This window comes from Notolabrus celidotus, chromosome 2 (assembly GCF_009762535.1).
Source record: "Notolabrus celidotus isolate fNotCel1 chromosome 2, fNotCel1.pri, whole genome shotgun sequence".
Classification (NCBI taxonomy): Eukaryota; Metazoa; Chordata; class Actinopteri; order Labriformes; family Labridae; genus Notolabrus; species Notolabrus celidotus.
In genome coordinates, this window is record NC_048273.1 from 8,444,543 (window position 1) to 8,469,837 (window position 25,295).

Genomic DNA, 25,295 nt, shown 5'->3' on the forward strand with positions numbered 1-25,295 from the left:
GTGATCTAGTTGGATGGATGTCCTAAGGGCAGAGAGTTAGGGACGTTTGAGTTGGCCTTCTTTCTTTTTCAGCCCACGAAGAGGAGAAGAGAAACGATGGAGGAGGTTTGGTTTTGCACCAAGTCTGACAGGAAACAGATCCATAAAGAAGTCTGGGGAACTCTCATAATCGTTCTCTTTCCAGCATCAATGTCTTTCTCACCACAACTGAACCAGAGATTAACACCAACCGCTCCAAGCTATTTACAACCTGCACACATCACACAGCCGCCGTGTTCACCACAGACACTCTGCCAGCAGCCAATCAGGCTCCTGCGTTCAGGAGAGCAGAGGGTCTCTCGTCCAATCAAGCTGTTTGTTCTGTGTTTGTGGGGTCGTCCGCAGCCAATCCAGCTCCTTCCACATGTGGTGTTGGCTGAGGAGCGTTTGGTTTAAGAGCTCGTTTCCCAGGCGGCAATAAGAGGAACCATTTTCCAGGGTAAATTCTGCCGAGGCTTTTAATCGAAGCCATACGCTAAGGCAACAATGCAGACGTATTAAAGTGGGCCCTGTAACATGAATGTTTCTACATCAACATGCAGGCGTATGGAAACACACTGAAAACAAACACTATGGTTACACTTGTTTTATTTCAGGATATTTTGAGGAGTCTGTTTTGGCTGCACTTCTGTCCTCACTCTGGTGTAAAGCTGCAGGAAAAAAACTGGTAGTTTAAAGGGGTATTCTGTAGATTTTATCTCTGCTGATAAGTCTTGCAGAACAATGGTTCCCAAAGTGAGCATAGGGAGCCCTTTGGTGGGGTCAAGAAACACTGATGGAGGGGTTCCAAAAACAAAAATTGTTCAAAAAAGAATATCTTATCCATCATTTTAAAAAAATAAATGAAAAAAGTGCTTACATTTTAAATAAAATCATGCAAATAAATATTTGAATTTTCTTTTTCCACTTTCCTTTGTTGCCACAAGACCTCTGAGGTGACCGAATTCACACACAGGTAGTCCATCCAGCTAAGTAAAATATCTTTATGTTCTATTTCGTCTGTTTTTGGATCTGCTATAAGTGTATTCCAACAGCAGTGAGGAACATTTAACCACCTTGCGGGACAGGAGGGGTAGGGGGTGGAAACGTTTTAGAACTCCTGCTGTAGAAGACCAAAATAAAGAGTTAATCTGACCCAAGTAGAAACCTCCAGCTGCAAGAAATGAAGCAAATGTGGAAGTGCTTAAAGCTTCCACGAGTGTGCACTTGAGGCTGGCTCTAAAAGCATCGGAAAGCAAGTACACACCTATTCAAAAAAGCTGATCTTTACAGCAGAAATAAACATGTTTACAGCCTGGTACAAAAAAATGATTTGTGTAGATATTTTCTGATCCTGTAACAAGCTCTTAGTTATGCTGCTATAGGCTTAGACTGCCAGGGGAACTGACACACTGGGATCCTGTCTTTCCCTCTCTCTCCTCTCTCTGCCTGTCACTAACTTTAACTCTCCCTGTCCCATTAAAGTTACTAACCATAGACCTTTCTGGAGTCCCTGAGCTCCCTTGTCTCGCAGGTTCCTCTGGATCTCTGCTGCTGTGGATGTGCCAGACTTGGTCTCACCACTATCATCTCTCTCTCTCTCTTCATCTCCCTCTATCCCTCTCTCCAACACGGTCTCAGCAGATGTGTGTCTAACATGAGTCTGGTCCTGCTGGAGATTTCTGCCTGTTAAAGGATGTTTGTCCTTGCCACTGTAACTTGCTAAATGCTGCAAAGTGCTCTGCTCATGGTGGATTAAGATGAGATCAGACTGAGTCCTGTCTGTAAGATGGGACTGGATCTTGCTAATAACTTTTTTAAATTGCTATTTTATAGGCTCTTGTTTGCTTTATACTGTTTTGCACTGTCTACTTTGCTGCTGTAACACTTAAATGTCCCCGTTGTGGGGCAAATAAAGGATATCTTAGCTTATCCTGTCTTGATTTTGGGTCTTTGTTAATAATAGAACATTGAGTCAGTCTAGACCTGCTCTGTTTGGAAAGAGTCTGAGGAGAATTGTTGTTGTGATTTGGTGCTATATAAATAAAGATTGATTGATTGATTGATAAAGTTCCTCCCTTTGTGTTATGCAACAGTCAGACTCACTTCTGTCTGGTTAAACAGAATGTTCTGTGTCATCTCTCCTGCTGCGTTGAGAGGAAAATTAAGCTCTCAGTGTGAATGAGCACGATCACAGTCAAGCAGAGAGCTCTGTTCAGACTCCCCTGTACCATGGCCTCCTGTCTTACATCTAATAATAAACTGTTGTGTAACTGATTTCACTTTGACAGATACAGATCAGTCGAGGAAATCCAATAAGTAACAATTTTCCTGGAAAAAAATAAAGTCAAATGCTCTTTCCGGTTTTTATCTCGGCCTTCATCTCGTAAAAATAAAAGTAAACTTCCACTTTAAGGGTTATGCAACAAACCAGCTCGATGCTCGGAGCTGCAGAAACTCTCGCAGTAAAAGAAAGACGAAGTTTTCTGTCTGACAGGAAACATGTAACAGATAAAAGATCTTCAGTGCACAGAAGTCCGAGGGACAACATTTCCTGAAGATGCTCTTAATTAAGTTCCCACAGGGAGGCAGTCGGCAGGGTCGGGGGTGTGCAGCATCATCTCGTCCTCATTTCGTCTTTGTTTCTCGCATTCTGGTGTGTGTATTGTTCCTCGCTCTTTGTGCACACACTGCGGCCAAGAGGAACAAAACAGAAGACTTTGTGAAAACATCGTTCTCATGATGACCAGGTTTCACTCGGCGTCTGGTTTCCATTAAACTCCTTTTAATTGGGGAGAATGTCACAATCAATGTTTTGCTCTGGATGCAGAGAGACGACCTCCCGCCTCATGTTACTCCAACCAAGCTCCATTCGCTGCCATAAAATCACACACACACACACACGCACACACGCACACACACACACACACACACACACACACACACACACACACACACACACACACACACAAACACACACACACACACACACACACACACACACACACACACACACACACACACACACACACACACACACCTTCAAGAATAAAGGGCAGGGTGCTGAATTCCTCTGACTGAGAAGGACCTGCACACATCTGCACACACACACTCCTTCACCCTGTCTGAAACACACCTGGCACAGTATGACGGGGTAATTTCCAATGAAGTGTTTATAACAGAGAGTCAGGTTTTTAACATGAGCCACATCTTGAAGCCCGCGCCTGCCAAGAGGCCCCTCAATCCAAACTCCCAAACTGCACTTAGCCAAGTAGAACAGGAAGAGAGAGAGAGATGGAGTGAGAGAAAGAGCGAGGGATCAACAGTCTTTATTAGTGCTTTACATAGATCCACCAACCTCTGTATGCAATTTATGAACCAGTGTGTGTGATATGAGATGAAACCCCGAACAGCAGTGTGTTATTTCAGGGTGTGTGTTACGGTATCGCAGCGGGCCAGAACTAAAAGTAGCTCTAATTATGAACTATGTGGCAGGGGAGGAGACGTGTGTGTGTGTGTGTGTGTGTGTGTGTGTGTGTACGGGCTCAAGGTTAAAGACGCTATTACTCTGGGAGGTACAGCTGGCTGTGGTGTGGAGGTACACGCTTAATTCATCTTCGGGGCCAGCCTTGATCCGCTCCGCCACGAAATTACCAGCTCAGCTAAACCAGCAAATACGCAGGAACCAAGGAAACCAGGAGACAAACACACACCGGAGCTTTTAAGAGGAACCGGTAAAGGACACACCTTCTTTTCTTCAGGGGAGTTAAACAAACAACTAGAGGAAAGACTCTGGTTAAAGAAAAAGTACTGATTCAACTTCTTCACTGAGGTGAAAGTTCAGAGGCCAGGAGGGACATTTATTCATACTATTGGTTTCCATCATGCCAGAACCTTAAACTTTGATCCTAAAAACTTGATTCCACAGTAACAAAAATGAACTTCTGGGCCCCAAAAGTTAAAAAAAAATCTTGTATTTAGTCGCCAACCTGCGACCTGTGCTGCTGCAGAAACATTTACTCACACATGCATACATCTGATTTACTGTTAACAATCATGTATGGGGAAATAGATTCTCTAAAGGCACTGGGATCCTAGCTCACCCCCTTCCCCCCAACCCCCTCATCACTTACTTTAACTCTGCCTGTCCCATTAAAGTTACTAACCATAGACCTTTCTGGAGTCCCTGAGCTCCATTGTCTCGTAGATTCCTCTAAACTGCTGTAGACGTCCTCCTGCTGTGGACGATCTGGACTCCAGCTGATCCGGACATGCTGGACTCCAGCGGCAACAGCTTCTACTACTCGTCTCATCACTATCACCTCTCTCTCTTACTCCCCTCTATCCCTCTTTCAAGACCCAACTCGGTCGCGGCATGATGGCTGTCTAACATGAGTCTGGTTCTGCCTGAGGTTTCTGCCTGTTAAAAGGAAGTTTTTCCTCGCCACTGTAACTAGCTAAATACTGCGATGTGCAATGCTCATGATGGATTAAGGTGGGGTCAGACTGAGTCTTACCCTGTCTTGGTGTTGGGTCTCTGTTCATAATTTGACAGAGCGGTCTAGACCTCCTATGTTTGTAAAAGCGTCTTGAGATAACGTTTGTTGTGATTTCGCGCTATACAAATAAAGATTGATTGATTGATTGATTGATTGAGTGAGGAGTTTTAATGTTGTGTTGGTTCTGGCGCCCCCTCTGGATGACGTTGGTAGTGTTTATTCTGTCATGAAGACTACATTTCCCTGTCTGAAATGGAAAATGTACGTCTGTTTGATAATCCTGCTCCAGTATCAGACATGAGGATGAAAAATTATGTTAAAAGATAATCATCTAAAGAAGAACTTCTCCTGCTTTTTAACTCACTTTTAAAAATCCCTTACTGTTCCTTTAAAATTGATGGTTAGAGTCCTTTTCAAAGGTCCACTGCCATTTTTGTTCACAGCCTTGAAACCTCCCGTTAGGACTACTGCAACTCCCTTCTGTTTGGCCTCCCCCACAAAACCCTCCATAAACTACAACTGGTTCAAATTCAGCCACCTGTGTCATCACACACACCGCCTCCATCCACCATATCACACCCATCCTGCAACAGCTCCACTGGCTCCCCAAAATACTTCTCCTCACCTTCAAATCCATACACAACCTTGCCCCTCCATATCTCTCTGACCTCCTCCATACTGCTACACCAGTCCGCACCTCCATCCACCTCACTGTCCGCCCTGCTCGCCAGCAGGGCCTTCAGCCGCTCTGCTCCCCAGCTCTGGAACTCTCTCCCACCTGACCTCTGTAACACTGACTCACTCCCACATTTTAAATCCAAACTCAAAACTCATCTGTTTAAACAGGCTTACTCCATCTGACCACAACTCCTCTGTCCATTCACTTAAAACTTTTTAAATTGTATTTTATTTACTGTTTGTTATTTAAACTCTGTTTGTTTTAATGTTGTAAGGTGACCTTGAGTGTCAAGAAAGGCGCCTATAAATAAAATGCATTATTATTAATATTATTATGTTCCTCTCTATCATCAAGTATCATCCAGTTCAGGAGTCTGTTCAGTCGGTTTCCTACATTCAAATATTTGTCCTTGTTTGTTTTAATTTCTTCATTTTAGAAAGTCTGAACCACAAACAGTAAATCTTGTTTTCGTGGCGGACAGGCCGTAGACGGTAAAGTGAAGGGTCATTTCTGAGTCACATTATTTCTCTCTCACACTTATCCACATACTCAGACATTCCCACACTCCAATATTTGCGTAGCTGCTTGCCAAACTGACCAAACAGTGAGTGAGTGTGTGTGTGTGTGTTTGTGTTTGTGTGTGTGTGTGTGGTTGTGATGCAGGGATGGAGGCAGAGAGATGGGGTGTGAAATCTTTGATAAGAATCCTCCCGTTAACAGCAGAGGAGGCCGACAGAGGAAAAACACAATCATCTGTTCCTACTCTCCCGCTCTGATCTCAGTAGGTTTGGCAAACTGAGCGCGCTCCTGGAAGCAATCATGAAACAACATTAAGCGGCTCTCACCGGTGAGTTTCTGCAGCAGCGGGCTGAGTTTGGACTCTGTGGTGAGGACCAGGGTGAACGCTCCTATCAGCTCCCTCTCCAGCTTCTCCAGCTCCTCCTCCTCCTCGTCATCGGCGTCGCCGTCTGCAGGCTGGGCCTCGTCAGCCAGTGAGTACAGGTAGATCAGCAGGAGGATCAGCTCATCCGGACCACACTCATCCTCTCCGGACCTCGACCCTGAGCTGCCCTCGCCTCCTCGGGGCTTCACTAGGGGCAGCAGCTGCCTCAGAACGGTGGGGAACTCGGAGTCTCCAAGAGCCTGTGACAGAAACCAAAGAAACACAGAGACACAGAAAGGACAGGTGGTTAGTGAGAAATCAGGGACATCTGTACCTCTCTGAGGTGTGCTTTGAACCCGCCTCTTAAAGCTATACCTATAATCTGAATAATGAGTGCTCTAAATACTGCACAACTGACTTCACACTAGTTTTTAATGGTGAGTGTTTCCACAGCATCCTGATGTCTGAAGATAGAAATCTGCCAACATGATGCCTGAATTCTCCTCACTTCAAGACAAACATGCGTATGAACACACTGTTTGGTGCACATACATTCACCACCTTAAAGCGGGTATACGCTGAGTGACTCAAGGCCGATTCTGACCAAATTTTTGAGTCACACGACTGATCTTTTCTCAGCCCGATCATGCATTGTTTGCCGTGCAGTGTGCAGGGATGCAGGAGGGACGATCACGGCTCAATCAGCCGATCCTGACCGGCCCAACGAATTTCTGGTATGTCTGATATTAAACAGGGCCATGAGCTGATTCCCCAAACTTGTCTGTGAAGGTTCCTCCAGGTCAAAGTAATTCAAAGCTTTATCTGAAAAGGCAACTGGACATCATTTTCAAGCACATCCACCAGTCTGTTTAGAAGTGAAGAAGCCTTTTGGAATGAAGGTGAAACATCTACAAGAATCCGAAGTCCAGTTGCCTTTTCTTTGGATTCCCAAATTTGAGTTATTTCTTTCCTGATTCGGCGAAATGGCACACGTCTGAAAACACTAAAGCAACACAGTGTGATGTGGAAGAGTGAAATACACAAAGATCAAACAGAAGATAAAAATCACCTCTGCAATCCAACACAACAGCTCCACCATAAATTCTACTTTTGTAAAGCTTGTACATTTGTATGTCTATGTTGACACGTCAGAGAGGTGATAGTTTCTCTTTATAACTATTGTTGAAGTTGTATTCTCTGACTTCAACTTGTGCATGTAAGAGTCTTCAAAGTAGACTTTATTGTTGAATGTCAAACCTCCTTTCTTAACAGCATTGCCCCTCCACACATCACAGATCTCCTGTCATTTCATCTCCCAGCTCGATCACTGAGGTCCTCAAATGCTTCCCTTTTGAATGTCCCTCACAAAGAGAGAGAGCTTTCTGTTTTTATGCATCAAAACTTTGAACTCTCTTCATCTGGACATCAGAGCGGTGAGCTCTCTGGGTGTTTTTAGGAAACTAAAGACTTACCTTTTTAATCTGGCTTTTAATTTATTTGTAGCACTGGACAGCATTAGGGGAGAACGGGGTTGGTTGTCACACGGGTTGGTTGGCACACTCGTTATATCTCGCCACCAGAGAGCACTGTCCAGAATTAGGATCAGAGTTCAACTACAAAGTCTTCTCTGGAGTAAGACAGCTGAACTTGAGGTGAGAGGACTTTTTGTGTTTTTCATGTCAAATTGTAAATATTCAGCTCCTCAGTATTTTTCTTCTAGGCTTTTAAACGATGGGTTTATAACAAAACAAGTGTTACCCTTACAAAGTGTGAGGGGAAAGCTATAGTTAAGATTTTTATTAGCTAGCTAACTAGTTGTTAGATGGTTGTTAGCCTTGATGCTAGCAAAAAATTGCAGTTAGGGTTGGTCGTCACATTCTCTTTGGGGTTGGTTGTCACATGTAACAACCAACCCCTATGTTGGTAAAATCATGCATGGTGAAATGAGTTGGAGTGTGCAGACCCTACATATTCCATCACTGTAACTCAGACAGTGACTGCATGTAGCCTAGTTGAGTCGGCCATTATTGTTAGGCCTATTTGTTTTGTTCTTTATGTTGTTATATAGGCTGGCCTAAAGATGTGTTTCCTGTTCATGTTCCTCATTTTATTAAGTTAAGTTATGTAGGCCTATCACTTGTCAGTGCAATTAAACTTTCAAATTTAGTTCTGCCTTCTTGCCTTATTTAAAATATTTTTCCCATTAAAATACCATTGTGACAACCAACCCCATAGTGTGTGACAACCAACCGCATAGTGTGTGACAACCAACCCCATAGTGTGTGACAACCATCCCCATAGTGTGTGACAACCAACCCCATAGTGTGTGACAACCAACCCCATAGTGTGTGACAACCAACCCCATAGTGTGTGACAACCATCCCCATAGTGTGTGACAATAGTGTGTGACAACCAACCCCATAGTGTGTGACAATAGTGTGTGACAACCAACCCCATAGTGCGTGACAACCAACCCCATATTGCGTGACAACCAACCCCATAGTGCGTGACAACCAACCCCATAGTGTGTGACAACAAACCCTGTGATGGGGACACAATGTGTCAGAGTGTCTTTGATAGTTAATTGCCTCTTTGTTACAATGAGTTGGAACATGAGAGGGATACACATTTCAAGCCAACACCTTAAGCTTCAATTTAATGTAGCAATAACTATTGAAAGATATTTTGATGATGAGCAATCATCAAAACAGTAAAAAGTGTGACAACCAACCCCGTTCTCCCGTATTACAAATAATTTTTTAATATGTATTTATCTTATTTATTTAGTTATCTATTAATTATTGTATTTATCTGATATTTTGCTTTCTACACTAGTTTATTTTATTAATTTAACTGTATTGATTTCATTTATTTTCAAGTATTTTTCATGATTATGTTGTCATTATTGGATCTTGTGAGTGCACTGTGTAATCATGTAACCATGTGAAACTGTGACCGTACTCTATTTGTGTTGTTTTGTGTGCTTGTGTGTTGTAACCTATTTTGTGCTGCCGTCTTGGCCAGGTCACTCTTGAAAAAGAGGTTTTAAATCTCAATGAGTCTCTTAAATAAAATAAATAAAGAAGATTATTTTGCCCATTTCTTTTGTTTTCTGCCTCCGTTCTATTGTGAAGCACTTTGGGGCTGCATGCCTGTGGTTTACAAATAAAGTTGAGTTGAGAATTTGACACTCAGGGAATGTTTGACGATGACGTGAAACTTTCAGTCAATGAAAGGATGAAAAGTTGCTGCACTGAAAGCCACTCTGCTCCAAAAGTCTCCGGCTTTGATGCATTGATTCTTATACATTAAAATATATAGATCTCTCTTGAGAGTCTGAAGTTCCAGTCATGATCTGATAACTCTCTGAAGCACACTTTTGCAGAAACATCCAAACAACTGGGATCATGTATTTGCAGAGTTTCTTGCACAGAGTGAGCGTTGGTCAAGTTTTGTTGTCCGCACCAACACGTTAACACCCTTGTTGATCGCTCACATGATTCAAAATGACCTTTTCGTTAGTCAACGCTCTTATTAGCCGGCGTCCGGGTGACTGCTGTGCTAACAGTGTGAAAATGAAGCGCACACAGTGAGTGAGCTCATCGTTCCATTAGCTAATTTCTGCAGCTCTGAGGTAACGCTTTACTTTGTTTCATTCTCTTCAGGATTTGCATCGACTGTTTTCTTTCTCTTTCATCACACACACACTCTCACACACTCTCACACACTCACACACATATTCAGAAACTCAACATTGGAGGTAATGTTGAGGTGCAGTGACCTGTTTTTGTGAGCCTGTCTGAGCGGGTCTGAACGGTCTCTCTTGATGGTCCCTCTGTAGTCTGACATGCCGCAGATCACTGGACCATTTACTGAACAAAACACTGGCTGCTCTCACAACAAGGGTGAGCTCATCGGCCTATAAAACAAGGGTGTGGAGCTAATCTGACCGATGAGCTGCATGAAAAATGGGGCTGAAAGACAGAAACAGAGTCCACAGAGTGCAGGGAGAGAGTCACAGTGAAGTAAAGAGAGATCCAGGAGGAGGAGTGGCGCTCCAGAGGATGATCGGACGGACTGATTGTTGACAGATTAACAAAACCTCTCTGTGGTTATGTTTCATGTCATCCAGGGAGTCCTCAGTGAAGAGATCTGTGTTCCTCTCACAAACAGACAAACAGGCTCCAAGAACGAGGAGCTCTGGACTTTGCGGTCGGCCCACTGGGGGGATCCTGTGTCTGACATAGAAGAACTCTGAACCAAGCCAAAGACGCAAAACAATCAGAGCCAGAGAGCCGAAGCCACAGAGAGAGATGTGAGGACGAAGCAGACGGGACTTTTAGGGAAATGGTGTCTGAATCACAAGATCTACTTCTGCTGATGTGTCACATTTTCTTTATCATGAAGTTTCGTGCAGAGGAGGACGTCTGCATCCCTCACTACAAGCTCTCTCGCTCCAGCAGGGGCCTCCTCCCGGCCTCAGGCCCCGGCCAACCGCTGGCCTCTGGGGACCGTTCAAACACAATCTGAGCACACATTTTTCTCCTTAAACATTGTGAAATCGAATACCTCTCTGAGTCGCGCTCACTCTGACTGCCAAACAATGTTCAGGATCCTTCCCTCGCTCTCTTTTTGTAAGTGGACGGTGTCGAGGAGAGAGAGGAGCACTTTCTCTCTCATCTCTCACTTTAGAGGGATTGATGATCCACACGTCTGTCTGCACACGTCCAGGAGGACTCTCATGTGATCCCTCAGCTTGGAAAGAAGCGTGCCACTGTCAACAAATCATGTTTTCATTTTGACCTGAGCCGGTTAAATGGAGCTGTCGAAGCATCTGCTATATTGTATTACCAAGCTATAGACAAGCCAAATGCAGGGGGTTTCAAGCAACCATCACTCCTTCTCTCATTTGGCCCTTCTTTGTTTTAGACTTTAATCTGATGTTGAAAACAAAAGCTAAGGGTGTCATTTATCTGCCAATAGTCTGCTTTCTTTAAGTGCTGCAGAGGCTCATTCTGAAGAGCAGATAATGGCAGCTTCTCTGATTGCAAAACCAAATGTGACTTCTTTATTTTGAGACAGGGACGAACTCAGAGAGGTGACGTCCAACGCAGGGAGTTTTTAAGCCTTTGCAAAAGTTTGTTTCACCCCGCCCAAAGTTGGCTCCATGAGATGAACAACAATCTATGAACTGAGCCAAATAAAAATAAACTTTACGGCCTGTGTCCATTAACACCTTTTTGTCCTGGCAGCTTCTTGTGTATGTAGCTCAGCGTTTCCAGCACCCAGCGTCCTAAGAGCAAAAAATGCACACGCAAGTCTCACCTGTTCTCACGTTGGAGAACGTTTTGAAGTAAAGGCAACAAAGAGGGAACATTTCTGAGATCAATATGAAAAAGACCAGACATCAAGACCAGATAAGATCCAGCCCCATCTTACAGACAGGACTCAGTCTGATCTCATCTTAATCCACCATGAGCAGAGCACTTTGCAGCATTTAGCAAGTTACAGTGGCAAGGACAAATTTCCTTTAACAGGCAGAAACCTCCAGCAGGACCAGACTCATGTTAGACACACATCTGCTGAGACCGAGTTGGAGAGAGGGATAGAGGGATATGAAGAGAGAGAGAGATGATAGTGGTGAGACGGATAGTAGTAGTTGTAGCAGCTGGAGTCTGGCACGTCCACAGCAGCAGAGATCCAGAGGAACCTACGAGACAAGGGAGCTCAGGGACTCCAGAAAGGTCTATGGTTAGTAACTTTAATGGGACAGGAAGAGTTAAAGTAAGAGACAGGCAGAGAGAGAAGAGAGAGGGAAAGACAGGAGCCCAGTGTGTCAGTCTAAGCCTATAGCAGCATAACTAAGAACTAGTCCAAGCTTGATCCAGCTCTAACTATAAGCTTTATCAAAAAGGAAAGTTTGAAGCCTACTCCTAAAAGTAGAGAGGGTGTCTGCCTCCTGGACCCTGATTGGTAGATGATTCCAAAGGAGAGGGGCCTGATAGCTGAAGGCTCTACCTCCCATACTACTTTTAGAGGATTTAAGTACATAACAAAAAAACTCCTCGATTTGTTTTTAGCAAGATCATCATATGACCCCTTGAAATGTATCTAACAACTGCTCCATGTTCAGACCGGTCTTTAAATCTCCTTCTGTCCCTGAAATAACGTCTTAGTCTCTTAGTCCTCTCTGTACAGTATACACCACCTTAATCTTGTGCCTAAACCCCCCCCCCTGTGTGTGTGTGTTTGTGTGTGTGTGTGAGTGTGTGTGTGTGTGTGTGTGTGTGTGTGTGTGTTATGACATGTGAGAGGAAGCATGCTATAACTGCATCCCTTCAGCAGATCTATAAAAGCTGCTGTCAGCTGCAGGCCACGGCGCCAGAGGAGGAAATGGAGGTCTTTGGATCAGAACTGAGACCGGACTGAGCGGGAAAACTGAGTAAAACTCTTTCCAAGCGCTGAAGCTGGACTCAACAATGGCCGCCTCACAGAGCTGGCACTCAGGCTTTGGAAAGGTAGAGCACAGTGCACCTCTGGGACCGGAGCGGAGCAGAGTACAGAGAGCTTTCCATGCCACTCAGAACAACACAATCCCAGTGTTCCTCTCAGATATAATGCGTCGTATTGCATCAGATTCATTCGACCTTTGCAGCAGCTCGCTCTGAGACACAGCCCCAGTGTTGAATGATTAAACGCTGTGCCATCTGCACCACAAGAAAAACATTCACTTACTTTTTTGAGGTTAACAGACGAATGGATGAGTAAAAACACATTTTCCATGGCTATTCTTTCATTCAAGCTTTTCTTTTGAAGGCACCTTCCCATCACAGCATCCATCTACTTACTTGAACCTATCTGACATTTCTCCATGCAACCCTGGTGAAAATCATCACTCTACCCATTTGCACTAACTTCCTTAAAACCTCCTTAAATTTTCAGTGTGGGCTGCATGCAAACGCCTAAAATGTTCACCCTGACTTTGTGCGAGCATTTTCCTGCAAGCCCCTTAATAAAATGTCTGCAAGAAATCGTGATGATGGATATTACAGTGTGATATTTAAAGGTCCTAATAAGGAAAGTTCAATGCAAGTGATGGGGTGATGAAGTATAAACCATATAAAGACAATACCTGGGCAACCTGTCAAAGTACATTTTCGGAAGAAGAAATATTATTTTACTTAACCAGATAAGTCCCATTGAGATCAAGACCTCATTTACAATGGTCACCTGGCCAAGAGGTCAGCAGCACATGTCAAAATAAATAGCACAACTCAACAACATGGAGCATATATACAGACAGTATGTAGAAGCAAACAGTAATTTAAAATTGCAACTTATTTTCAATTAAACTGCAATTTGGGATAACAAAACAGCATTTAAAAACACAGGCACTTGTCTGGGGTCTGTCTTTCATTTAAGATGGACCTAAAGGTGTCCAGATAGATAAGATCTGACAGATTCAAGTCCTCCTGGAGATTATTCCAAGCAGTAGCAGCAGCAAAACTGAAAACAATAATGCTGACCATTTTGACATTTTATTTTGGTTATTTGTTTAACATCGCCACCTGAGATCAATGATTCAGACTATCTCTTGTGACTCTCTGTCCACCTGCAGCACCTGACACATGCCCTGCAGGTGATTATAGAGAGAGAGAGAAAAAAAAAGCCGCTCCAAAAAGTAGGAAAAAAAATATTTCATGGTACTTTTACCTTGAAATAAGCAAAAAAAAAAAAAAGTGAAAATTTGCTTGGTAAGATTTCTTAGAATAAGACGTAATATTTAGAAAACTGTGATCTTAAAATTAAGCAATATTTTACCAGTATTTTAAAGCTTAGTGTCTCAGAATAAGACAGGAATGCTAACAGTTAGTATTTTTTCACTCAAAAAAAGATTTTTGCACTAATACATTTCATGTCAACTTCTTCATGTGAGATATATTCACCTTAATTTGAGTTGTATTATAGCGGCACTTCTCTAGGTTTAAGACCATCTTGTACTTGAAATAAGATTACAAAGTTTAATTTGAGCATTTTGAGATATAATGTCTTCTCATAGTGAGCTGGATATACTAATACTCAGTCATGTTGTTTTTTAGGATAAGCCAGCTCTGCTCTAAAGTAGGTTTTTCATTGTGTTCATGTAGTTTGAGGATCTATATATTTATCTGATTTAGAAGAAACAGTGCCTGAAAACTGTAACCCACCCTTAAACAACAACTTTCCTTTCTTTCTTTCTTTCTGTCTTTTATCAATGGAGCTGTTTTCTGATAGATTCTCCAATAAAATGCATTTACTTAAATCAAGTAAAGGGTGTGCAAAAATTTATGAAATGTAAAATAAACCTTGTTTCTTCATAATTACAACTTAAAACAAGATCATTTCAAGATTGTTTGACTCAACAAGATATTTAAGTTGCATTGTCTTAAAAAAAAGTCCCTCTATCTTGCTCAAATTTTACTTGTACTCGTACATTTATCTTAAATCAAGTGGGAGAAGACATTTTGACTAAAAATGAGAACTTTGCTTGGTAAGATTTGGAGTTTTTGCAGTGTACAGTTTTTTCCTCCTGTTAAAGCAATGATTGAGGCCTGACCTCACATATAGGACGTTAAACATGACCCTTTTATACCGCTATTCAAAGCTGTATGTAGCATGTTGCTGCTGATGTTAGTCCTGCATGTCTTAGTTTTGGAAAGCTGCAAAAAAACTAATTATACTACACGTGGCTCATACTGTTGGAATAACTTATAATGGATGATACATCTCAGAAAGCAAGTTGTGATATTGGGCGTCTTTATAAATCATGTTGCTGATGAAATATCATCAAAAGATCAGACACCTACAGAAATGAGAAACTGTAGGAGGCGGGGCAGGACACACGGCTGTGTTTATACAGAGAGGGACGGTGTTTTTGAAGCATTTGTGTGTGCAAATCAAAATAGTTTGCAAACACACACCAAAATACACAAATAAGCACGACTTAAACTTGCTTACATTATGCAACGGATATGTGAGCAGTGTGATCTCCATGCATGCACTGAAGCTGTTCATTCTCCTCTTTTCTCAACAGTCTGTTGTTTTCCACTCTTTCGTTCAAACTCCCACCTCCTGAGACCCCCCTTCATTCGACAGGTGACAGACATGTTTGCACCACAGCTTTGGGTGATCTCAGAGGCAGGCTGCCTTGAAATCTCCAGGAGTGCATACCTTTAAGGGTCTTATGACGGCCTCTAAAAGACTGCTCCTAAACTCACGAGGCATTTAAGGTCCTCGGTGCAGATTGAGGGGCCCTGCTCAGAATACTGCAGTAATAACAGGAAGCAAAACTTATTATTACACCATTCCTAAACGCAGAGTCCTGCTGCCACACTTTAATGTGACTATTACACACAATTATAGAATAACAATGGCATCGCTCTGTCCAAACAAAGTTAAACTTAGAGCTTAAATTACTCAAATAAAGCCATTACTTTAAATTACTGGAGATCCTGACACAATGTTTCCCAAAGAAAATCTGACTGTGGATAAAAATACTGAACATAACGCTTCTTTGTTCTCAGAACGGGCTCAGCTGATTGGCTGATTCCTAAATTTGTCGCCGGATTATTGGTTTACCATTAAAGCATCGCAGGCTTCTCGCTCGCTCTTTTTGTCCAATCATAATCTCTCTCTTTTTATTCTCTGCTTTGAATCTGTATGCCAGTGATTGACAGATTACTGCTTGGCAATCTAGGGGTCCATAAAGGCTCTGTCTCGGCCAATCAGACAGCGGGGCCAAGCTCCGCCCCTCCCTGGCTCGGCCTGAACAGGAAACCAGCTCCAGATGCGGACCCTGGAGGAAGGTGAGTGTTTCAGATGCAGCGCAGCGAGCTAACCAGAACCAGGCCTCCTCTGGCTCGCTCGCTGCCTGCACAATGAACCTTTTTCTGGGCCTGAGGGGCAGGGGGAGGGGCGGGGAGAGGGGCGGGGGTTTGGAGGTGGGGGTCCTTTAGGGAGCCTGAACAAAGTTGGCTATAGGTCAGTAACTTCAGTCAACACAAAGAGCCGGGACAGGACTCACCTTACATGGATGTCAGACGGCTCATCATTACCATAAGAACCAGAAACACTCATTTGAATTCTTTTGGAGATGCACACATGCACTTCATTAGCTAACGTGTAATCACATCCAATTTGCCTTCACAAATAACAACATGCAGAGCTGGAAGGGAAACAAGCAAAGCACTAAAAAACTAAATACATAAATCTTGATGTTCGGAGACGGTGACTAAACTCTGAATCATGTACAGCAAGCTTTCTTTTGATTTGTAGAGCAGCTGGAAGACAAACAAGTATGTCTTCGGCCTCAGAGAGAGACAGGATTTTGTACATGTAAACAACAACAACACTCAGAGCAAACAAACGCTTCACAGATATTCAGAAGTGGAGCGCGTGTCGTGCTCAGTGTAACCTGCAGAAATGACAGCGATGAACCGGAGAGAGAGAGTTCACCGGAAAGATTCTGTTCATCAAAAGACGGACATTCACCTGAAGACGAGCGGTTTATCTCCGGCGTCTGTTTTTACTACCATCATTCTGCTCTGTGTGAAAGGTGCGGATGACAGAGCGAGTCTCTAACCGGAGGAGCGGAAACGAGACTCTAAACACAACGAAAAGAGGAGAAGACACAAGATGAATCTCTGCTTCATCAAAAACTATTCTAACAATAACTTCAATTTATCCACATTTTCTCTTCTTAACCTGCTCAAAAGACTGAGCTGTATTCAGATTTTTTAATTCTTACAAGACTTTGGCAATGATTCATTTTCTTATGATTTAACAGTTTATAATCTGACAAGTGTAAGTGGTTACCTGTCATCATAAATATCCTGTGATGAACTCCCTGCTTTGAAGTTGTAAAACCAAAGTTTCCATGAAATACAGAAATCCAAATATATACGCTTTTCTTATTCTTGGCTCCAGAGTTTGAAAGTCCATCACTTTATCCAAATATCCTACACGCTGATAAATTATTCAAAGGAAGAATGAACGTGCATGTTTTTGGTGAACTGTTCTTAATACAGGGTTCGTACAAATTCAAGTAGGGGAGAACGGGGTTGGTTGTCTCACTTTTTACTGTTTGATGATTGCTCATCATCAAAACATCTTTCAATAGTCATTCCTACATTAGATTGAGGCTTAAGGTGTTGGCTTGAAATGTGTATCCCTCTCATTTTTCAACTCATTGTAACAAAGAGGCAATTAACTATCAAAGACACTGACACATTGTGACAACCAACCCCATCACGGGGATGGTTGTAACACACTATGGGGTTGGTTGTCACACACTATGGGGATGGTTGTCACACACTATGGGGTTGGTTGTCACACACTATGGGGATGGTTGTCACACACTATGGGGTTGGTCGTCACACACTATGGGGTTGGTTGTCACACACTATGGGGTTGGTTGTCACACACTATGGGGTTGGTTGTCACACACTATGGGGATGGTTGTCACACACTATGGGGTTGGTTGTCACACACTATGGGGTTGGTTGTCACACACTATGGGGTTGGTTATCACACACTATGGGGTTGGTTGTCACACACTATGGGGATGGTTGTCACACACTATGGGGTTGGTTGTCACACACTATGGGGTTGGTCGTCACGCACTATGGGGATGGTTGTCACACACTATGGGGATGGTTGTCACACACTATGGGGTTGGTTGTCACACACTATGGGGTTGGTTGTCACGCACTATGGGGATGGTTGTCACACACTATGGGGTTGGTTGTCACACACTGTGGGGTTGGTTGTCACACACTATGGGGTTGGTTGTCACACACTATGGGGTTGGTTGTCACACACTATGGGGTTAGTTGTCACAATGGTATTTTAATGGGAAAAACCTTTTAAAAAGGCAAGAAGGCAGAACTAAATTTGAAAGTTTAATTGCACTGACAAGTGATAGGCCTACATAACTTAATGCATTTTAACATAAAATGAGGAACATGAACAGGAAACACATCTTTAGTCCAGCCTATATAACAACATAAAGAACAAAACAAATAGGCCGAACAATAATGGCCGACTCAACTAGGCTACATGCAGTCACTGTCTGAGTCACAGTGATGGCAAATGTAGGGTCTGCGCACTCCAACTCATTTCACCATGCGTGATTTTGCCAACATGTGACAACCAACCCCAACTGGAATTTTTTGCTAGCATCAAGGCTAACAGCCATCTAACAACTACTTAGCTAGCTAATAAAAATCTAAACTATAGCTTTCCCCTCACACTTTGTAAGGGTAACACTTGTTCTGTTATAAACCCATCGTTTAAAAGCCTAGAAGAAAAATACTGAGGAGCTGAATATTTACAATTTGACATGAAAAACACAAAAAGTCCTCTCACCTCAAGTTCAGCTGTCTTACTCCAGAGAAGACTATGTAGGTGAGCTCTGATCCTAATTCTGGAAATGTCCATACCCCAATTTGAGAGACAGTGCCCTCTGGTGGCGAGATATAACGAGTGTGCCAACCAACCCCGTTCTCCCCTACTGGTCAAGACCCCTCTGCTTCATGTCGGGGTCTTGTCTCACCCTGTCGGGATTCTTTTTCCCATAACAACCTGCTGACAATACATTATCCCTTACATATCGTACCGTGTCGTCTTGTATTATATTTTATACTGTATTGTTGCAATTCATGCCGTGATGTATTGTTTTGTTTCGTATCATGTCCTATAGTAATTTATCGTATGTCGTATTGTGTCTGGTTGTATCGTATCGTGAGCTACATGCTATCCACACTTTCTTTAATTTTTTCTCCCAAAAAGGAAATCACCAGTATGAAAATCTGACGACCAATCAAAACTCTTGCATTTAATAGATAAGCAGTGAAGGATTTCTTCAACAACAAATCTTTAAATAGTCAGTAAACTATGGAATGTACTGAGCATACTTTACAGCCTGTCGACACTGTGGTTTTATCATCGGTCATTAAAGTCCTGCATGTCTCCTCATAGAGAGACAACATGAAACCTGTAAGAGACTCTCTCTCTCTGATGGAGTGATTGATCGTAGTAAAAGAAGAGATGGATTGATAGACAGAGCAGAGGATGGAAAAGCTCTTAAAGGTAAGGTGACCCCTGCTCTGGCTCCTTCAGCCTGAAGCGTGTTGTGTTTGTGGGAACTCAGAGACGTAAATCTTCTGTTTTAAATGAGGCCTGAATTACCACACAGAGAGAGGCTCTGTTTTGTCTCTGACCAGCCGAGCGGCCTGCTCACAGGTCTGCACGCCGGACTGTCAGAGAGGAATCAATGGAGTCCTGCACACGCACACGCACACGCACACGCACACGCACACACACACTGCTGAAGGTCGACTGGCTGCAGAAGAGGTGGACAGGCGGCTGTCTCTCTGTCAATACAAGTTAAAGCTCTCAGTAGCTTTTTCCTCTGTCTCTCTACTTCTTATCTGCTTTCACATTTGAACTCTTGAGGCAGTCGATTTTAAAGCTCCAGTGTGGAACTTTCTGAATGTGTCCCTTTTGGCTCCCCCTGTGGACAAACAGTATAATGTATCTCTTTGCAGATCTTGTCCTGTGCATGTTTGAGTCATATTATCAGACAAAAAAGGACACCTTGGCTGGGAAAAATCTTTAAAAGAAGGTTATTTTGTTAGCATGCTGTGACTGACTCCTCCTCCTTGCAGCAGTTTGAGGCCATTTTAAAACATTTGAATAACAATATAAACAAAGTCAACCTCTTGAGCCATGGTTTGGTTTGCTTTTGCAGCTCATACAGATGCATTAATATTAATTTTAGACTGTTTTATCAGCTGCTAAAAAACCCTTACTGTAGCTTTAAGTTGTGCATTCAAATAAAAGCTTAAGTTACTATTGGAGCCTGATGTTTTCTGCATGTGTGCATGTTTTATTCAAGCATGTAGGATTTAAACAACATGGTGCAACATCTGTGGATTAACTGATACAGTTTTGCATTCATAAAAATGTAAACTTAGTTTCTTAATGTTGATTATTTATCTTTCTGAGGCTAGTGCATGAACTGTTCGGACATTACTCATCAGCTTACTTCCATATTTTGATAGAATGATTTGCATATTTGATGCACAGGTTAAGTTTAGTGATTTAAATGCACCACTCATGTGCAGAAGCCAAGTTCTCGCTGCAGTGGTTGCTAGTTCAACTCCTGGCCTTTACCCTTTGCTGCACATCCTCCCCAACTCTCTCTTCTTCTCACATTTCCTGTCCCTCTTCAATTGTGTGATCTAATATAGGCCTCAAACTCCCTCAAAAGTAACTTAAAAATCAGAGTTTTGGCCACTATCGTTCCATTAGAGTCTTGATTCCTCAAAGAGTCGATCCACGTCCCCTCCTGCATCTTTCATCTGCTTTCTCTCCCCTACTCTCGTGTGTCAAAGGGTGGCTTGGCTCAGAGCTGCAGGGTAGCAATTTAGTCGAGACGTGGGACCCAATCACAGACACAAACACACGGCCCCCGCACGCCGCCCTGACACCGCCGCCCAGCCACACGCTGGTCACTGCGGCTGGACTCTGTCTGCCTGCCACACGACACCCGGCCGGCTTATCGCACTCTGCCTCGCAGCGCCACTGGACTGCACTCAGAGGACAAATAACACACAGAACAGAGCTTTATCCAAGTGTGTGAAAACATACAGGATTTAATGAGGATTTATTTTCGCCCCATGCTCTGCAACAGATTACAGCGTAAATCACCAGATGAGCAACTCTGGAGCCACAAACCTCAGGGCCATGTTAAACCTCCTGCATTTTTCTCACACTGAACTCTGCACAGCCATGACAACACGAGAACACACACACTTCCTCTGAATAATGCCAGGGACAGTACATAACATCCAGTGCTCATGACTCAGGAGGCTGCAGCAGGGAGAAAACATCCTGAAGTAAACACACGAAACAGGAGACACGACTTTGTGTAGTTTCATTTTCTCTGCAGCCGACAGAAGCGTGACACAGGCACGCTGCACTATTCCTCTCTTGTATTTTCGTTAGAAGGGAAAATGTTGTGTGTAACATTAAAGCAGCACATCTGATTCCAGTTTCAGTCTTACAAATGTAGCGGGGGGAGCAGAGGAGGGTGGAGGGGGGAATAAGTTGAAGCAGCATTAATGAGGCTTCTTCAAAATAAGAGCTGGATTGTCATTATTCAAAATTGAAAATGCATTGTGCAAAAGAAGTGTGAGGAGTCTGGCGCTTGATTTATGCTGCAGGGAAATGTGTTTCAAGTTTATTTTGGCACGGTTGCATACGAAAGACAAAGTTTGTTTTTAGAGGATGCTGTTTTTTATTTCAGTGTGAGAGCTTGTGGAGACTTTCCAACATTAGGGGGCACTGTTGCACCACAATGTGCACAGATTAAACCCCTTCCCTCCAAAACACCATCCTCTGACTTGGATGAGTCTTCAAACGGCAGGAAACAGACCTGAAGTCAAAATGTTGGATATTTTTAAACTGTCAGGTGGATGCAGTTGTGACTTTTGCATCATGCCGTCATTTTGAACTCTGCAGGGTGTCGTCCCGCGGAGCTCCGTCATGCTTTCTGTCGTGAAGTCTGAATAAAACATGGATTTCATCATGAATAACCAAAGAGCTGTGTCACTGACTGCTGCTCTGCTCTGTGAGTCATTACTCTGACGTACAGCTGCTCTCTCTCCGTCCTGCAAGACGAGGCCACACTCTGTGTGTGTGTGTGTGTGTGTGCAACATATGTGAGGAGGCGGGCCTTCTGCCTGAGGTCACAGAGGTAAATGTATTTAACGGTAAATGAAAATGTGCACATCTGCTGAAGGAGGACTGTGTGTGTGTTCAGATGTGCATATGTGTGTTGTCTGTGTAAATGCATCACAACCTAGACTGGGTTGGTGCGTATCTTGATCACACACTCTGACAAACACGCCTCCACACGGCTGCTCTTCCCTAAACATTTAGAGAACGCTCATTACAGACATGGGAAATGGAAAACAACTTATCTCCCTCGATTATCCCTCCAAACACACTCATGTACACACACCTGGGCGGACGTACAGATGAATTATGCTTATGAGTAAGAGATGACTTGGACTTTTTTAACTGATTAACAAGAATATCCAGGAAGACGAACGATAAAGAAGATTAGATGGAGAGACGGGAATTCAGTTTGGGAGTGACCATGATTACACTCACGACGTGACTCAGCCTGATTCTGTGTTTACAGGTCAGTTAGTGAGACCATCAGAGAGGGAGAGCTAACATGAGAGGTTTCTATGTCTTATAGAAAGAATCAAATGTACCGCTTTGTCATGCAAACAAACTCCAAACAGACACATAAAATCAAACACACAGAGAAATAAAGGCATTATTGGGTAGAGACCGCGTGATAAACAGTCACAGGCTTCTTCTCTGCCCACTGTTTTTTACTGGAAACATTTCACTCACACAGAAAAGAGAGAAACAGAAAATGTTGGGAAATAGAAGCCACAGCGAGGGGTAGCTGTGGTGAGGAGAGGAAACTTTCAAAACAAAAGTTAAAAGAACATTTTAGGCTCTTTTTTTTTAAACAGAACTGCAGGGCATCACAGCGGGATCATTAAACGCTACAAGCAGCACATTCATTAATAATGGAAGAAGACACAAGTGTGTGACAGGAAGACACTATAATCAGCTTTTTGATACGAGTGTGCATCAACACTGTCACAAGACGAACACTGACACACAGACCATGATCCAAATTTAGGGACAAGTCATGAAAATATAGAACTGGACTTTCTGCCTGGTGATCCCCATATTAACATCACGACCATTCCACTAATCAAAACACACATTTAACTTCATGATAAGTGTTCGGTCCTCAGGTGGGAACAGTCCTCAGCATCACAGATTCTTATGTGGGTTTGATGAATGCAATACGTTATGTTGGGATAAGCTGCGTTTAGATGCGTTGCGATGTGTTGCGATACCTTGCGTTGACATACGTTGTGTTGACAAATGTTGAGTTGACATACGTTGCTATGCGCTACGTTGCAATATGGTGAGTTGTGTTGCGATACATTTTGATACGATGTGTTGACATACGATTCTTTGACATACGATTCGTTGACATACGTTGCGATGTGATAAGTTGCGATATGTTGCGTTGCGATACATTGTGATACGATGTGTTGACATACGTTGCATTGACATACGATGTGTTTACATGTTACATTGACATACGTTGCTTTGACATACGATGTGTTGACATACGTTGCGTTGACATACGTTGCGTTGACATACGATGTGTTGACATATGTTGTGATTTGATAAGTTGCGATATGTTGCGTTGACATACGTTGACATACGTTGCGTTGACATACGTTGCGTTGACATACGTTGCGTTGACATACGTTGCGTTGACATACGTTGCGTTGACATGCATTGCGTTGACATACGATGTGTTGACGTACGATGCGTTGACATACGTTGACATACGTTGCGTTGACATACGTTGCGTTGACATACGATGTGTTGACGTACGATGTGTTGACGTACGATGCGTTGACATACGTTGACATACGTTGCGGTGACATACGTTGCGTTGACATACGATGTGTTGACATACGATGTGTTGACATACGATGTGTTGACATACTTTGGGTTGACATACGTTGCGTTGACATACGTTGACATACGTTGCGTTGACATACGTTGCGGTGACATGCATTGCGTTGACATACGATGTGTTGACATACGATGCGTTGACATACATTGACATATGTTGCGGTGACATATGTTGCGTTGACATACGTTGCGTTTACATACGATGTGTTGACATACGTTGGGTTGACATACGTTGCGTTGACATGCATTGCATTGACATACGATGTGTTGACGTACGATGCATTGACATACGTTGACATACGTTGCGGTGACATACGTTGCGTTGACATACGTTGCGTTGACATATGATGTGTTGACATACGTTGCAATGTGTTGACCTATGTTGCGTTGACATACATTGACATACGATGTGTTGACATACGATGTGTTGACATACGATGTGTTGACATATGTTGTGATGTGTTGACAAACGTTGCGTTTACATACGTTGCATTCACATACGATGTGTTGACATACGTTGCGTTGACATATGTTGACATACGTTGCGTTCACATACGTCATTGACATACATTGTGATGTGATGTGATATGTTGCGAAGCGATGCAACTTAAGGCGATATGAAACAATTTTATGGGTCATGATTTAAGCTTCAGCTGTCTCCACAGCAGTACTAATATGTACAAAAAAACAAAAAAAAACGACAATTACATTTTTTTAGATGAGAACAAACAAGGACACGCCAATAACAACCACAATACTGCATGGGTCGTGCACAGCACACATCATAAATAAGTAGAAGATCAGATCACCATGAAGCTGCTGAAGAACGCCTCAGGCTCATGAAACATTATTACAAACATCTTTCTCCTCTCATACATTTTACTGATCTCACAAACAACAAGTGAAGCTTTTTCCTCCAATAACAGCTCACAGAGAAAGTTCCTCTGAGAGATTAAAAACATCTCTTCAGCACAGTGACTCGTGTGTCAGAGTATCAGAGCAGCGGGCCGTGGAGAAAACGCTCTCTCTGTGAGTAATCTCATACCTGAGACAAGGTGGCATTCTGCACACACAGCACGCCTCTGTCATACAAACTAACGTGCAAACGCTCTCAGAGGCTGCATGAAGGCACGCTGATCCAGGACTGGAGCACACAAACACAGGAACGTGCACACACGTACAGGCAACAGAGGGTGTGTGTGTTAGAGTGTGTTTACTGAAATGTCATGGAGAGGGCCGGACAACGACACACAGGTCGGAGTGAAAGAGACCACAGAGGTACAGATCTGTGTGCAGACTGCATGTCTGCTCTCTAACACCCATCAGCCTGCAGGAGCCCAGCTGTTAGAGCACTCTGAGTTTAACAGGGTTTCAGGATCTCATTCAGTCCAGCTTTGACCCACATTTCATCTGAAGGGGGGGAAACTAGAGCTTCACACCAACCCAGAGTTTCTCACTAATCTAATTCTGTAAAACTCAACAGTTCCTTTTCTCTGGGTTAAACCAGACTCCTCTATCAGCCCACATGGGTCTCTTTGAGGCTGTTAGAGGCACTTCATCAGAGGTTTACACGAGCCCCCCGCTGTCA

At 43.1% G+C, this 25,295-nt stretch overlaps 1 protein-coding gene across 3 annotated transcripts in view; it reads right to left on the reverse strand.

The window, feature by feature from the left end:
* Positions 1–25,295, reverse strand: part of scfd2 (sec1 family domain containing 2) — a 192,725-nt gene that overhangs the window by 97,264 nt on the left and 70,166 nt on the right. For all 3 annotated transcript variants that reach the window (XM_034706637.1, XM_034706628.1, XM_034706621.1), the window contains one exon: positions 6,042–6,339. In XM_034706637.1, coding sequence (XP_034562528.1) covers positions 6,042–6,339 — 298 coding nt within the window. The remainder of the gene's footprint in view (positions 1–6,041; positions 6,340–25,295) is intronic.